At 43.2% G+C, this 14,778-nt stretch overlaps 1 protein-coding gene across 1 annotated transcript in view; it reads left to right on the top strand.

Moving 5' to 3' along the window:
- The window catches only part of SATB2 (SATB homeobox 2), a 117,002-nt gene that overhangs the window by 92,364 nt on the left and 9,860 nt on the right, over positions 1-14,778 (top strand). The window contains exon 9 of the mRNA XM_009074260.1: positions 1,962-2,159. Within this exon, the coding sequence (XP_009072508.1) occupies positions 1,962-2,159 (198 nt within the window). The remainder of the gene's footprint in view (positions 1-1,961; positions 2,160-14,778) is intronic.

The raw sequence follows: 14,778 nt of genomic DNA, 5'->3' as shown, positions 1-14,778 counted from the left end.
GCCAAATCGCATTAAAGTGCGGACTTCCCCTGCCCGAAAGATTGCCCAAGCCGATCAAAACGTTTTGAAAATAATAGGGATATTTTTCCCCCTAAGTAAATGATTAGATATCTTGTTTTCATCCTTGCCCCCTCCCCCCCGCCCAGTCCTCCTAGTTTATTGCAAGAAAAGATCAGGTCTGCACAAATGTGGCCTCTCACTTGTAAAAACAAGGCAGTGTTGTGTTACAGATTAGTTTATAAATCCCTGGTGGCTTCACAGTTCAGTGCCTACAGCTGCTGCAGATGGGCCTGGGTTTTTGTCTCTTCGCTGTGCTGCAGCCGGCAGTTGAAGGAGAAAATGGAATGATCAGGTTATTAACATGTAGGCCGTGAGGAAGAGGCTGCACAATGAGAACAGCTGGTGTTGCTGTCTTGGCTGATGCAGCAGAGATAATCAAATCTGGCCTTTTTTTTGGAGGGGTGAAGGCAGAAGACACAGTGGAGAGTAAGACAAACAACGGCTTATGATATTATAGAAGAGGTTTAGAGTGCATGGTAGAAGTTGTCAATGGCTTACAAGTTGTTACACAAAAAAAGCAATACCAAAAGCCCTACCATGGCCCACTAATGAACTCGGCTGTTTGGCTTGCCCTGGTTGCTGTTCAGAAATATACACTTTTCCTGCTTCTTGTACTAAACAGTTGTAACATTGATCAAGCTATCTTTTAGGTATTGTAAGGTGCCTGTCAAAATGGTGTCAGAATGCTGAGCTGTAGTTTGAAAATGATGGGTTATAAAGCTACTAGGTAAAATATTTTGACAGGAGTCAGTAAGGCGTGTTGACAGCATCCTCAGCATTATCTTCTCATCTTCTGTCATTTGCATTGCATCGCCTGCACAGGCACAGGAGGGGAGCCACTGTCCTCAGCCTCAGACTGGCTGGCTGCTGGCAGGCAGGACAGGGCTGGTTCTGCCCCCACCCCAGGCAGCAGCAGCCACCACCCCTGGCTAACCTGCTGGGTCCACTGGGTCACCACCTCGTGCGCTCAGTGCATGCAGGGCTGTCCTCACCTGCACAGCTATTGCTGTTTTGCTCTCCACTTGCCTTTGCGGTTCAGAGTGGTTTCCTCTTCATGAAGAACTGGTGCTTTCACCACAGGGTTCTGAGCAATTGGTCCATGTGGAGAGGTCCTACAGGTCCTTACATACCATAGTAACTTTTTTAAGGCATTTCAAACTATCCTTAAAGCAATACAGCCGGAATAAAATATACTATTATGATCCATTGTTGGGTTTAGAATTACCTCCACCTAGTATCTTGATCTCTCTAGTAACTTCTGCAGGACCCTGTTTGCTGCTTTTGTGCTAAATACTAGTGGGTTCCCTTTCTGTGAGGCTGCATCTTCTCTAGGATTTGATTATTTAAAGCTGTAAAATTTTAGTGGGGTTCAGAGCTGAGTGAGTCAATGCAACTTAGTGACAACAAATCAGAAGTCTTTACTTGATAGTATCTTCTACTAAACATTTTCAGTAGTGGTTGAATTTCTAGTCCTGCAGCTGCAGGCTGCCATGAGGGTTGTTAGTCTCAGGAGTTATGTCTCCTTTCCTCTTGCTTGGATGAAGAAATAAAGGGGCTCTGAAATGGAAGTGATGATGCATCTTTGTTTGAGCTCTGGTTTTCTATGGGAAAAATATTTATATCTGAGCATTTTAAACATGATGTGAATATGATGGGGGCAAGATTCTGTGCTTCCTGGTTCCTGCTAAGCACTGCTGCTAGTTTCAGTTTCTTCAAGTTACAGAAAATAGAATATATTAAGGATTTGACAAGACCAAAGGGAAGCTGAGGGTAGGAGGAGGTAGTGTGAGAGGTAACACCAGTGAAACTTTCAGCACAGAGCTGTAAGTCTAGCTGACCTTCCGCTCACATCTGGTTCCTCGGTGCTCAGTGAAGTGACTGTGCTGACCCTACTGTTACAGGGCTGGCTGTGTGAGCTGCTCCGCTGGAAAGAGAACCCAAGTCCAGAAAACCGCACCCTTTGGGAGAACCTCTGCACCATTCGCCGCTTCCTGAACCTTCCCCAGCATGAGAGGGATGTGATCTATGAGGAAGAGTCCAGACATCACCACAGTGAGCGTATGCAGCATGTTGTACAGCTCACTCCTGAGCCTGTGCAGGTCAGAGCACTCACTGCCTTTTCAGAGCGTGTGTGGGGGAGGGCACATGCATGGGTTGCACAGGGGTTTTGAACAGCATAATGTGGAGAAGTGCTGTTTATGTATTGACTGAAACTTAAAGGTACTTGTAAAGTGACCATGGTGAGCATTTTGTGGGGAATGGGCCTTCGTTTCACAGTTGCCTTAGGACTGTTTTGCTCCTTTATGCAATATTTGTGACTAGTATGAATGTTTGGTTTGTACATCCTTGTACTATCCTCATCTCAGTTGTTAACAGAATGAGAAATAAATAGATATAAATATGCATAGGGAAAATACTACAAGACCTCTCATTTTGCAGTTCCAGCTTCAGGCAGAAGAGAAAATCAGCCTTATGTGTGTGTATTCCTAATAATGCATGTCACAAGCCCAAACATCTGCAGGTGGTCAAGAAAGGCTCAGGAGATGTATTTTTCAGTCTAAAAAGCTGACAACACCTTCCACAGCAGACCTTCCACTGGCTTTCGATACCCTTTGCCCGATTCCATTGTGTGACCACACTGAGTGTTGTCTGTACGGCTCTTCTCTCTGATAATGTCACAGTTCCTCCTCCCACCCTCATTCTCCCCATTGTTGTTTAATGGTGGATTGCACTGCTTTGCTACTCTTGCTGTGAACCTTGCCATTCAGCCTCTTTACTTTGTTGTTGCTCTTGTCCTGCTGCTGCTACCATTGCTGCCAGCTATCTAGTCACCTTTTTGTACAGGCAACAGATTTTTCTGTCTTATTGTCCTGTTCCATCTGAAACACATAGGTCTCACCTTGATTAATTACTGCCTAGTTCAGTCCCCTTTGTCTCTTCTGCTGCTGACTTCCTCCTTGCTTTCCCTCCCTTTGGTGTTTATCTGGATTCTCTGTGCTATAAAGTAAGGGAGGCACTCTGAGTAATTAATGTTGCAAGTTTTGTCTTCAATGTTCCAAAAGTTTTCTGGGATCTTGGAGGCAAAGAGCTACAAAAAGGTAAAGGGCCACACTAACATGTGAGAAGATGACTAGACCTGTGTAGATTTTAAGGTATTAACCTAGTTCTGATGCCCAGAGCTAGTGGGAATATCCTCTAATGGACAGTTTCAAGAAAACGTTGCCCTGGGCTCTTGTGTGTGACCTTGATGATTAACCTACTTTCCAAAGCCTTCTGCACATCCTTTTTCTGCGTCGTGCAGGTTGGCTCTTGTGAGTGACATGTTACACTGCATTGGAATGCTGTGCATTTGTATTTGTCAGCAAGTTACAAAGCCATGGATTAATTATTTATTACAGTCAAAATATGAAAAATGAAGAAAAATAAATGGAACCAGCTGGCAACTACATACAACAAAACTCTGGAGACCCTGGTAGGCAGTTAATACGGTAGGGGTGTGTTTTAGGGGTGCTGCGTTTTGAAGCTATGCTTGCCCATCCAAAAACCCCAGTAGGTTTCTGAGTGACACACTACCAGTGCCAGGCACAGGAGGCTTGCTGTCCACCTGCTCCCTGCTTTCAAAAGAGAGCCATCACCAAGCAATTTTTATGTAGTTTTCATTCTTTGGGACTTGAATTGTTTCGAGCAGCAAGGTTTGTTTTTTGGCTTTGCTGCAAGGGCCACTATTAGGTAATTAGTCATGAAGAATCAATGACAGCAGCCAGAGACATAAAGGTGAGGTCCTCACACTTGCAGTCATTGGAGATTTTGTGACACTTTACATAAGATTAAGGGTCTTGGGTCCTGCTCCTGGCCAAACTCCAGGCCAAGTAATTACATTCTGCCTGTCTGAAATTCCCCCTGTAGTGTGTAGTGGGAAAGCAACTCATTTCCTTCTCAAAGCAGTGGCAGTTGCAGAATATCTGCCACGGTTCCTGGCTGCATTTTCGCAGGAGGTAGAAACATCCAAGAGCTGCAGTCACCAACCAACTTTGCTTTGCAGGCTTTACTAGTGAAAAGTGTGCTGTAAGTCTAGCCCTTACCTGCAGCCTTGATGTCAAAACAGTAGTCCTTTGAAGAAGATACAAGCAGCAGCGCTGTGAATAACAGCAGGTGCAGTACTGTAACACCGAAGCAGACAGGAGGCTCTTAGCTCTGCGCGCTCTCTCTCTCTCTTTGCCCACCTCACTTTTCTCTTTGCTCTGATGGATTCAGCATGTGTACAGTAACTTCTGTCTGATGCTTGAGTGTCCTGCTCCTCCAGTTGTGAGATCGGGAGAGCCTGAAAACGGGCTGCTCCATACTGCTGCCAGAGCTCCCTGCGACTGTGACTGAGCCCTCTCTGGGCTGGGCACGTCCCTCTCTCAGACTTGGAAGAAGATCCTGGCTATCATCACAATAGGCATGACCAGGCAAAAGATAATGCATAAATTTCAGCCTTTTCCTTGGAATGGCTTTTTGGAAAGGGCAGAGATTTCATTGTGACAGGTTTTATGTAGTGCCTTGCTGATTACAGGGTTGGGGACACTTCAGTGGGGCAATCACTCCAAGGCTGGGTATGGTTTCAGTCCTCTAAAGGCAGGGTATGTGCATTGGGGGTAGTTGTTGTAGTACTGTAGGAAGGAGGTCAGCTGGACACAAGTTGGGTCTTGATGTTTAAGGGATTGTTATTTCTTTCTGGGAGGTTCTTGTCCTCTGTTTGGTATTCCTAGCCTACACCTCAGTTTTTAGCTTTAGGTTTGGGGTTTTAAAAAGAAGCACTTTTATTTTTCTCTCTTCCATTAGATTTTTCCCATCAGCCATATATTAATCCATTTAATCAATTCTTTTCCTGTTTCTGAAATGAAAAATGTCTATAGTGGAAGCTCAGCACACAAGAAATTTCTCCCTGCACACTTGATTTATTTGTTACTGTGCTGAGGAGTCATAAAATGTGAGCCCTGTGGAGCTCTGTGACATGGCTGTGTTCTCTGGCACATTGGGTATGACCATATGGACATGTTGGAGTGTGGATTTTCCTTCACATGCTGGTTTCAGAGCATCCATGCAACATGTACATGTTGCTGTGCATGCAGACCAAGCTCACCACAGCCTCTCACTTGGTTTTGAAGGAAATTCAGGTGTGCACTAAGTGGCTGTCCCTCCATTCCATGCAGTGCGGTGTAGTGGCAAAGTGCTGCTGTAGGACTAAGGGAAAGACCTGTGAGTTTGTTGCTAGCTGGCTACCACGAGGACACCACCTCTGATTTGGAGTGTCTGAGCTGCAGGTTTCTGGAGGGTGGGAAGGTATGCTGGAAAGCATTGTAATAGTTTTGCCCTGTTCTCATCCTCTTCCACTGCCACAAGGTGTGGGATTGTGGCCGGACCTTTGACCAGGCCTGGCCTAGCTCCTGACTGTGTGAAGTAGTTCTTTGCAGCAAGCAGTCCTCATGCTTCTGTGTTTATCATCCTGCTCTGCAGAGGTGAGGGTGTCCTGTCTCTACTTTCCATCCCTTGCTAAATCCCACTGTTCCCAGGCTGTTTTTCTGCTATCAGACCTTTCTGGAGTGTTAATGCTGCGCATTGCCAGCCAGGGACTGGCTGTGTTTGTTACAGACATGCTGGGACATAGTAAAGCTAATTTCTCTCCCTTCTCCCACTTCGTCTGCTGTGTCCAAGGTGACCACTCCAGTGAGTAACCATCTTGCCTGGCACTTTAAGATAGTGCTAATTCATCGTTAATTGCTGGGGCAGAGAAATCTGACTCCATTGAGAAGACAGTGTATCAGGCTGTTGTCTCTGGAGTGTCGGAGTGGATGAGCTGGTTCTGTGGAGTAATGAGCCACCACTACATCAAAGCACCAGCTATTCAGAGGGCAGGAAAGCCTTGTCTTTCATTTTCTTCATAAGTTGACAGATAGATCTGCTGAATCTAGTAGATACATAATTGATTTAAGAGCAGTCAAATGTTGCTTTCTGATACACTGTTACTTTTGTCACTTTTAAAAAACTATGTCCTTCCACCCTTTTATTATCAGAAGCTTTGATTTAGACAAATCTGGCAATTTTTATTGGTTCAGATCATAAATCACGGAGGAACATTAGTAAATAAAAGAAGGCACAGTAGAAAGCACTAGGAAAGCTCTTTTGTATTGTGTGTTCACTGCAAACATTGGTGTCTCTCTTTAAAGATGCAGAAAATAACATACCACAGAAGTAGATGAAAAACTAATTTTGTCGTTTTGTGAGGGATGGAAGGGAACAAGTCTTTAAAAATGACAGTGAAATACAAAAGAGCAGAACATGGAGCCCTCATAAAAATGGGTCAAGGCAAGTAGTGATGGCAGTCCAATGAAACTCATTTCATATTCTCTTTTTAGAAGTAAAAAGGGGAATGAACACCACAGTAGTGCTTCCTAATGAAATATCTGATTCTAAACAATGTCTTGGAGTTTGTGGGTCACACAATGCATAGCACGTGGGTGGAAAAAACAGTGAGACTTAAAATTTCTTTTCTGAAAAAATAATATTAATTAATAATACTTAGGCAATCATAGACGATGAGTGAAGCAAAAACATGTTACTCCATAGGGGAACATGGTGTCCTCAATGATCTATAGGATGATGTGTACAGTGAGGTTTTGCTGTGTTTCTGTGAGTTACAGCAGGGGATTTTGCATACTGAAAATTAGGACTGCGTTGTCCGTGAGACTTGAACAAAAATTACTTCCCCAAACCATGCTAGCACTCTGACTTTGAGACTTATTGTTCTATTGAGAAAAAATGTTTTGTGGAGATGATGTGCCCTATGATGCATTCTTCAAGGCTGCAACCTGATAGTTTTTCTTTTTCATCATTTCTCTGCACCCCAAAGACAGACCATAGATGGATACTCACTGCTTTTTGAGTACTCAGCTCCTTAATCTGTGGCTGAGTGTGATGTCTGTTCAGAGAGGGGTGGTCAAGACCAGTGGGACAACTTGCACTCAACAAACCCAGATGGACTTTCAGAGATATTTGTATAGCAGGTATATTCATACCACTCAAAAAGCTGAGAGCTTTGGTTTTGGAGGGTTGCAGCTGGAGTATTTTTTTTGTTTTGCTTAGAATGACAGAGGGAAATGCATGTCAGAACGAGATCTGTGAATTTTTTGAGTGGAGAAATATGTCTTCCTTCGTTGTTATGTTATTTGGAGTTTCATTCTCTCTCTTATTAAAATTAGACAATAACAGTCAATTTCAGTATCTCCTTTCAGTCTAAACTATGGAAAAACTACTGACAAAAATCTCAAACTATGTAACTTCTATTTCTGTGCAGTAGTAAATCTGAAGGCAATATGTATTACAAATGCCACTTACTCTGCGTTTATCTCCATTGTGTGTGTGTCTGTGTGTCTGTGTGTGTTTGGGTGGGAGTAAGGGACTCTCTTCAAAGAAAGCAGTATGTGCAAAACTCTCATAAGGCTTCCACTTCTGAGCTGTTTCCTTACGCTGCTCCAATATTTGTGCCCTGTGGTCAGAGGTGTTGCATGTTGGAACACAAGCTGTGGCTGTGTACTCTGGTTTTCCATCTTTCGGTGCACACCATTTTTCTGATAAGTCACAGTAGCTCAGGAGCCTTGCACAAATTTCACAAAGGCAACAGGAGCACATATCAGACAACAAATTCCTTATATTTGAGTCCGAGATGTCCAGTAGATCTTCTTGTGATTGATAGCTGTCACAATTGTAGCCGTAAGGCCACTGAGCTGTGACTGCCGTAGCCAAACCTGCCTACTGCTCTATCTCAGCTGTTTCTGTTTAGTGTGGGGATATCTAATGTGGCTGAAAAGTGATGCTGATTTTTATTAGCGTTAGGCCTGTGATTCCCCTTGAATGATAGTGGTGAGTGTCCTTGCAATTAAATCCAAACTGCTTCTGTTCTGAAATTAGTTTAGGTTTAGTACTGTTTCACTTAACCCTAGAAATGGGATATCAAGTAAAGTGCATAGTTTTGGGGTTTTCTGTGGTGGCAAGTTTAGTCTTCTCGGAGTAGTACATCCTTTCCCTATTTGTTCAGACTCCTGAAACCACAAGGTGACCTCAGTGCCATCTACTCCCGGACAGCTTTTGTTTGGTCCAAGATCAGCAGAGGACAGAGCAGAAGTGAGGTGAGACTCTGAAGTGAGGGAGCCCTGAAAGCATGGCTGGTGCTTTCTTCAGCAGCTTCTTTCCACAAAGATGACTCTGAGGGTACATCTTTTGTGAGGCTGCCCCAGAGCAGCACTTCTTGGGCTGCCCTGGCTTCCATGGCTTGATGCTCCAGGCAGAAACTTTCCTGAAAATCCTGAGTATGTGCAGATTTAGCACTGCGGAGACTTGGCAGTAAGCAGCAGGATGGTGGTTTGTGTTGGTGTTGCTCTGACAAGTTGTTGTTTTAGCAAATGACATCACTGTAGCTCTGGCCCCTGCTGTCTCACCCTTTTGCCTTTCACACACAGATTTAGCCCTCATTTCTTACACTCCTGGCCTTCTTGTAAATTTTTAACTGCCAGTGTTGTAAGGACTTTTGGTTGAGGATGAGCAAACATCTCGAGCAAGATCACTAAGTAAAGCTCTTTAAATTCGCATAACCTTTGAAGCTTGGCAGCAGCAGGCAAACCTTGAAGGCTGAAAAGCCCCTAGATGAGCCTCTGTTCCATTTATATTTGAGAATCCTTGCAGTTAAAAATACTGCTCTTTTTAATTTCGTTTTAATGCTCCCTAAATATTCTATGTCCCTCACACTTGTTCATAAGTTATAATATCAGACTTCAGAGATGTGTAAATGTTTATCGGCTGCTGGCCATATGCCACATTTTATTCTCAGACTCCTTACAGAAATCCTAGGATAAAGTTAGAGCCCTGGATTGTTGCAACTGGACTTTCTCTGCAGGTAGGCAATTGTAAAAATTACAAGGGGAGGGAAACCAGACTGTATTGTGCTGCCAGAGTACATTGCACTGCTTGTCCCCAAAGACCTCTGAGAGTGAGCAAATTGCTCTTCCTCTCATGTTGCATAGCATCCCCCAAGGAAATGGTGCAGCTTCTGGGCAGTGCTGGGACTTAGGCTATGACAGACCAGGATGTAGATGATCAGTCTCGTTGCCCCAGGCCAGACTTCTGGAAATTCTTTGGTATGTACTTTCCCTTTTTTCGTTTTTTTTTTCCTGGAATGGTTGGAAATAGCCAGAGACTGAAATATGGTGGGGATATGTTTTTTTTCAGGGTTAGTATGTTGTGCATGTTGTTCCATGTTTGCATGGACTTCTACAGGAATTGCAGATTGAAAGGGGAAGTGGTTTTGTGTGTGTGTGTGCGCACATCAAGTATCCAGAAGTGCAGTAGCACATATTTTTTCTCAGTCGTCTATGCTTACAGTGTTTCAAAGAATATTCCAAAATATCTTGGCACAGACAAAGCAAAGCTGTTTGCAAGATCCCTAGTTGTGGAACAACAAAGGCTACATTCTCAACGCACATCACACATGAGTTTTATTAAAGTCTTAAAAATCAGATAATGTATTTAGAAAATTGAACGTCACTGTTTATGCTACTCACATTGCAAAAGGAAGTAGGTAACCCCTTGTGCCTCCTTTCCAATGGCTTTTCCCACAGTTCTGTTCACTTCTTCATGTTTCAAATTAGAAGGTGAAAATCTTGAGTACAAATAAATGCATTTTAAAACCAGTAATTTGGGACTTAGTCCCATTGCGATGCTAAGCTTTAAAAGGACTTGGTGTTCAAGCATGCATAAGGTGCCTCTGATGGAACATGCAGAGGTGTGAAACATCTAAAATCATTATTGACCTCTTACCATTACATATGGCAAAAGGGATGTGGTAAATCACAGAGAGCATCCTGGCTATTACAGACCCAGCCATCTCATTAACTTTGTCTCAGAAAACATTCCTCAGCTTCCAGCTGGGGCTAACTTTAGTTCTGTGCTATTTGTGCGATCACAGTGCAAAATAGTGTTGACAGTCTTGAATTTTCTAGTTGCTTTTTCTAAAATGTATGGTTTAGACCTCTACATTATGCAGTTACTAGGCCATACCCATTTGATGTGCTGCACTTGAATCCAAGGCACATGGGCAGGAAGAGTTGTGAAGAGACCTCTTCTGCCCTCTGCAACAAGTCCCATCACATGGATGTTGAGGAAGGTAAGCACATTCTGCAGAAAGTTTTAATGCAGACCCATAGTTGTTCTGGGCTTTTATGAGTTGTTTGGCTAAGTCTCGTGGTTACGTCTGGTAAACCTTGGTCTTCTCAATCTTGTAAAAAGCTTGGCAACCAAGCTTTCTTTTCTCAGGATTTTGGTAGTTTTTAGAGTTGAAACATACAGAGTATCACAGAAGCCCTGTGTACCGACAAGGAGTAAGTGCTGGCTCATCTTTCTGTGCTGTGGTGAGGGAAGCTGTGGTAGCAATTGTGAATCCATCCAGTTGTAGCAGAAAGAAAGAGACACACTAAAATTCCAGAACTCTACAAGCCCCATAAAAAGATCTGTCTGGACAGCACTTCATTAGTTAAGTGCCAAGATATTATTATTATTTATTATTTATTTCCTCTTCTATTTTTCCTCTTACTGAACAAGCAGGAAATATCTTTGTTGTTTCATTTTAGAAGTGAAATAAATGTATTCCCTGCAGCATTTGAAATTTTAATAATCCATAATAAATAAAATCATATCTAATAACATAACTGCTTTCAATTGGCAACGTGATCTCCTGGATGCATTGCAATGGCAGAAACATAAATAGCTGCAGCCTCTGAAAGCCTACTTCCTATTTGCTAAATATACTTGGCTTGCTTTAAATTCCTTTGTGTGCAGTCATTAATACAATCCTCTTTGACAGCATTTAATTAAAGTGCTTTTCTCTATTAAATTCATTAAAACTTTTTTTTTATGTACAACTGTTTCCCAGACACTGAATGTTAAGGACCTGTAGGCCTCTCTTTAAATAACTTCTCTCCCCTTGTTGTAAATTGTTAATTAAATTTAACTTAGACTGTTTAAAGATGGCTTGGGAAAGAAAGCCAGATTTCAGGATATGGTCTCAATCATGGCTGATTTTTTTTTAACACAATTTTTTCCATGTAGTTATGGACTGTGTGTTAGATTGTTTATGAATGTTGCTGTACTTTCAGCTGGAACCAGGCAAAGAAATACCCTAAAAATCTCATTTCCATCTCACTTCAAAAATTCCCGTCTTTTTAATGCAGTTTCTTAGCCTAAGAGTATTTGCATGGGGGGAATAGGGAGGCAGAAGCTGTTTAGTATTAATAGATTATTGACAGCTTAATGTCTTGGCACCTAGACAGCCCATAAGGTATAATAAACAGGAAGCTGTCTGATGTGAGCGCAGTCAATAGCGTATTCAATCAGAACCTTTCAGATAATTGCTGGTTGACCTCAGACATTTCCTTTAAGTGAAACTGTCCTTCGCCCAGATCTCATCTGGGTTTCAGGGTTTAATTTGAGAATGCCCTTTCCATATGGCAGCTTGTGCGTACACTTCTGGTGGGTTTTTGCTCTGCTGCTGTGCACGGCTGTGCGAGAGGCAGTGCCGCCTTGGGCTGTGCGATCTCGTGCACTGGGCCAGGCGTGCCACGCAGCAGGCCCGAGGCAGGCACTGGCACCACGCTTAAACCAGGCAGGGCTGTAAACTGACGTCAGGGGTGTTCTCAAGCAGCTGGGCTGTTGCCTGGAGCCTTTTGGATGGAGCGAGACACGGCTCTGGTGCCTGGAGAGGCATTAACGAGGCCTGACCCAGCCTCTGCAGACGTGATGTGCACAGGCCGACGTGCTGCCCTGGCACAGGGGTCGGCTCTGCCGCCTGCGTCCCACCCGTGAGCACAGATTGCCCTGCTCCTCGGCACGAGTGAACACCAGGGCACTTTTGTATTTAGTTTCCCTAACTTCTGTACTTAGCCATTCTAATTTTTTCAGACTGCGCTTCTTGATGAGGTCTAGATAAGCTACAAAGGCAAGCAGGCAGGAAACCACACGGGCAGTCCCTGACCCTGAGTAACTGGAAACCATCTGCTTATTTGGGGAGGGAACCTCCATGGAAATCTCTGCTAGCAAGCCTACCGCATTTGGGATTTTCTTCCTTTCCTCCGACTGTTGACTTTGAGCATGTGTGTTTTCCTCAGGCAAGATCAGGGAGGGCCAGCCGTGCCAGCCCCCATCTGCAGCAATGGGCCTGGGTTTCCCAGCGGCAGTAAGTGCCCTGCGAAGGAAATGCTTCCATACCCAAGCGAGTTTGATTTACATTTCATGCAGTGAGGAGACATTTTTTTTGTCTCTAGATCTTGCAATGATTGTGTCTTTTAGCCACATATCATGCATTCAGACTGCGGTTTGCTGAAAGGAGTATTACTACTTTTAATCTCCTAATTTTTCCCTGGTTTTGATTCATTTCTGTGGTTGTCTTTGTCCCTCTGCTTATGCCTTTTTAGTGGCCTGATTAGCACTGGGGAAGCATTGCTGACTTGGAGTAATGTTATTCCTGGTGTTCCCTTGTTTAAAGTAGATCAGGAGTAAGAATGCTGTGTTGCTCTGTTTGGGATCCATTGAAGTCCAGTCAGGAGCCCTGGCTGAAGCAGGTTCTGAATTTTTTGCATTCATGTGTGTTGGAAAGCTGAATAGGGGGAATAGTTTTGGGAGGATGGGGATAGTTTTGAGATGATACCCCCTTTCTGGGAAGATTCAAGGATAAGAGAGGCTTGTAGTAGCTCTTTCTGGAGAAAATGGAACAAAACCACAGTGAGACAGAATGGAATCAGGGAAGAAATCAGAGTCCGTGTGTGACCCTGGGGCCATTAGCTGCAGCACACACACTTTGCTCCCCGGTGTCTCTGGCCAGCATATATTCAAAAGTACGTTCTGGTTTTATCAGACTTGCTGGCCAAGCTGCTAATCGGTATTACATTGACCAAAGGACTCCCACATGCAATAAAAATCTTAAGCTTTATTGGATTTTGAGACAGAAAAGATTCACATCCATCTCCTTTTATAAACTGCATTACATTTCATTCGTTCAGAGCTCCCATCAGTATAACCCTTTGTAAATATGCCGGTGAAGGAGGTAGGTGGGTAGATAGATTGCTGTGAACTGCTGTTCCTTGGGTGGTACAGCCTAGAGCTATAGAACTGCTTGAGCTGAATTTAAGGGGTTGCTAACATTTCTGAAATACTGAAAGAAAAAAATATGTTGGTCCTTTATAAATTACTACTTTCAGTTCAAATAATAAAAAAAGGTTTGTGGCACTTTAGAGCAACAAGCAACATAGTGCTCTGAAGGAAATTAGAAAGAATTCGAAATGCAAAAGTTCTTCTGAATAAAAGCAACCAGAATATGCTGTTTCATGAAAAAAGCCCAAACAGCTGCATGAACTTAGTCAGAATATTCACCCCTCCTGCCACCCTAGGCAAACAGCTTGGCAAAGTAGACTTTACTTAGGTAATACTTTGGTGTCACTCAGTCAACATTATTGACCAAAAGATTTTTTACAGAAAAATGCCACACAATCCTAATCTTATTGAAGCAAAGAATGGTGTTCTGCATTTCTAGCAAAAGCCTGGGGTTCCTTGCACACATACCTACAGTAGCTGCAGGCTTGTTTTAAGTGTGAGCTTACCCCTGCAGTTATGTGTGTGTAGCCAGCTGTGGGCTGAGCAGTCCATAGAGCTCCCCACAGCAGCCAGCAGCAAATCCAGGGGTGGATCCCAGATCCACAGCAGTGTCTTCTGCTTTGTCCTAGTACTGCCTCACTGGCCAAATATTAAACCATTTTATTAAAAATGAACAGAAACCTTGTGAATATAAATTGCACATGCTGTTTACGTACGTGCCATTTTCTTCCAACATCCAAAATCTGTAAAACAGGTACAGGTTAGACTAGAGAGACGTGGAGAGCAACAGCATGAGAATGAGATGCCACTGCAGCATCCTCTGTCTTCTGGATGTGCCCACGTTTTCTGGAGCTTACTCAGAAAGACAAAGGATTTCAGATCTAGTTCTCTTGAGGCCTCTTGTCTTCAGTGACCTAATCTGTGCAGGAGACTTACTTTGGTCATTTGATTTTTATTTACCCAATTTCCAGCTAAGGATATAATACAGCACATTATGCCAGTTGCGTGTGTGGTAATGCAGGCTATTTTGCTTTTACCATGGTAGTTGATTATAACGCACTTTTTAGGACTTGCCTTCTAAAAAAAAAGGAATATTTATACTTTTATGTATTTGATTCACACAGTATAGTTTGCACAAATCCTGTTATTAAGGGTATTGATGGTTACATCTCAAAAGCCAAAAAACATGCTGAGTAGTGTTTTATGAGCACAAATCTGCTATTTTCACTAACCATAACAGTCAGGTTCTTCTGACTTCTAACTGTTCCCACTGTAAAAATTAGCAGTACAGTTGGGTATTCCTGAAACCCCTAGTAGTCATCTGTAAGGACCTAAAACAGTTCAATGGGACAAATAATTACCCCACCACCACCACCACCAGAATCCAGTTCTAGTCCAAAAATATCCTTCCTGAAATAATGCAGTGCCTACTCCTGGTCTGAGTAACTAGAAAACAGCATGATTATAGTGGTGCCATTCATGCCACCATAGTTAGGGGTTTAGAGCTTGACCTTAAGCATGGGTATAGGGCTGGGGTTTGTC

The sequence above is a fragment of the Acanthisitta chloris genome, unplaced genomic scaffold, assembly GCF_000695815.1.
Source record: "Acanthisitta chloris isolate BGI_N310 unplaced genomic scaffold, ASM69581v1 scaffold1995, whole genome shotgun sequence".
NCBI classification, from domain to species: Eukaryota; Metazoa; Chordata; class Aves; order Passeriformes; family Acanthisittidae; genus Acanthisitta; species Acanthisitta chloris.
The sequence above is the reverse complement of the archived record's forward strand: the minus strand, read 5'-3'. Positions and strand labels throughout refer to the sequence as shown.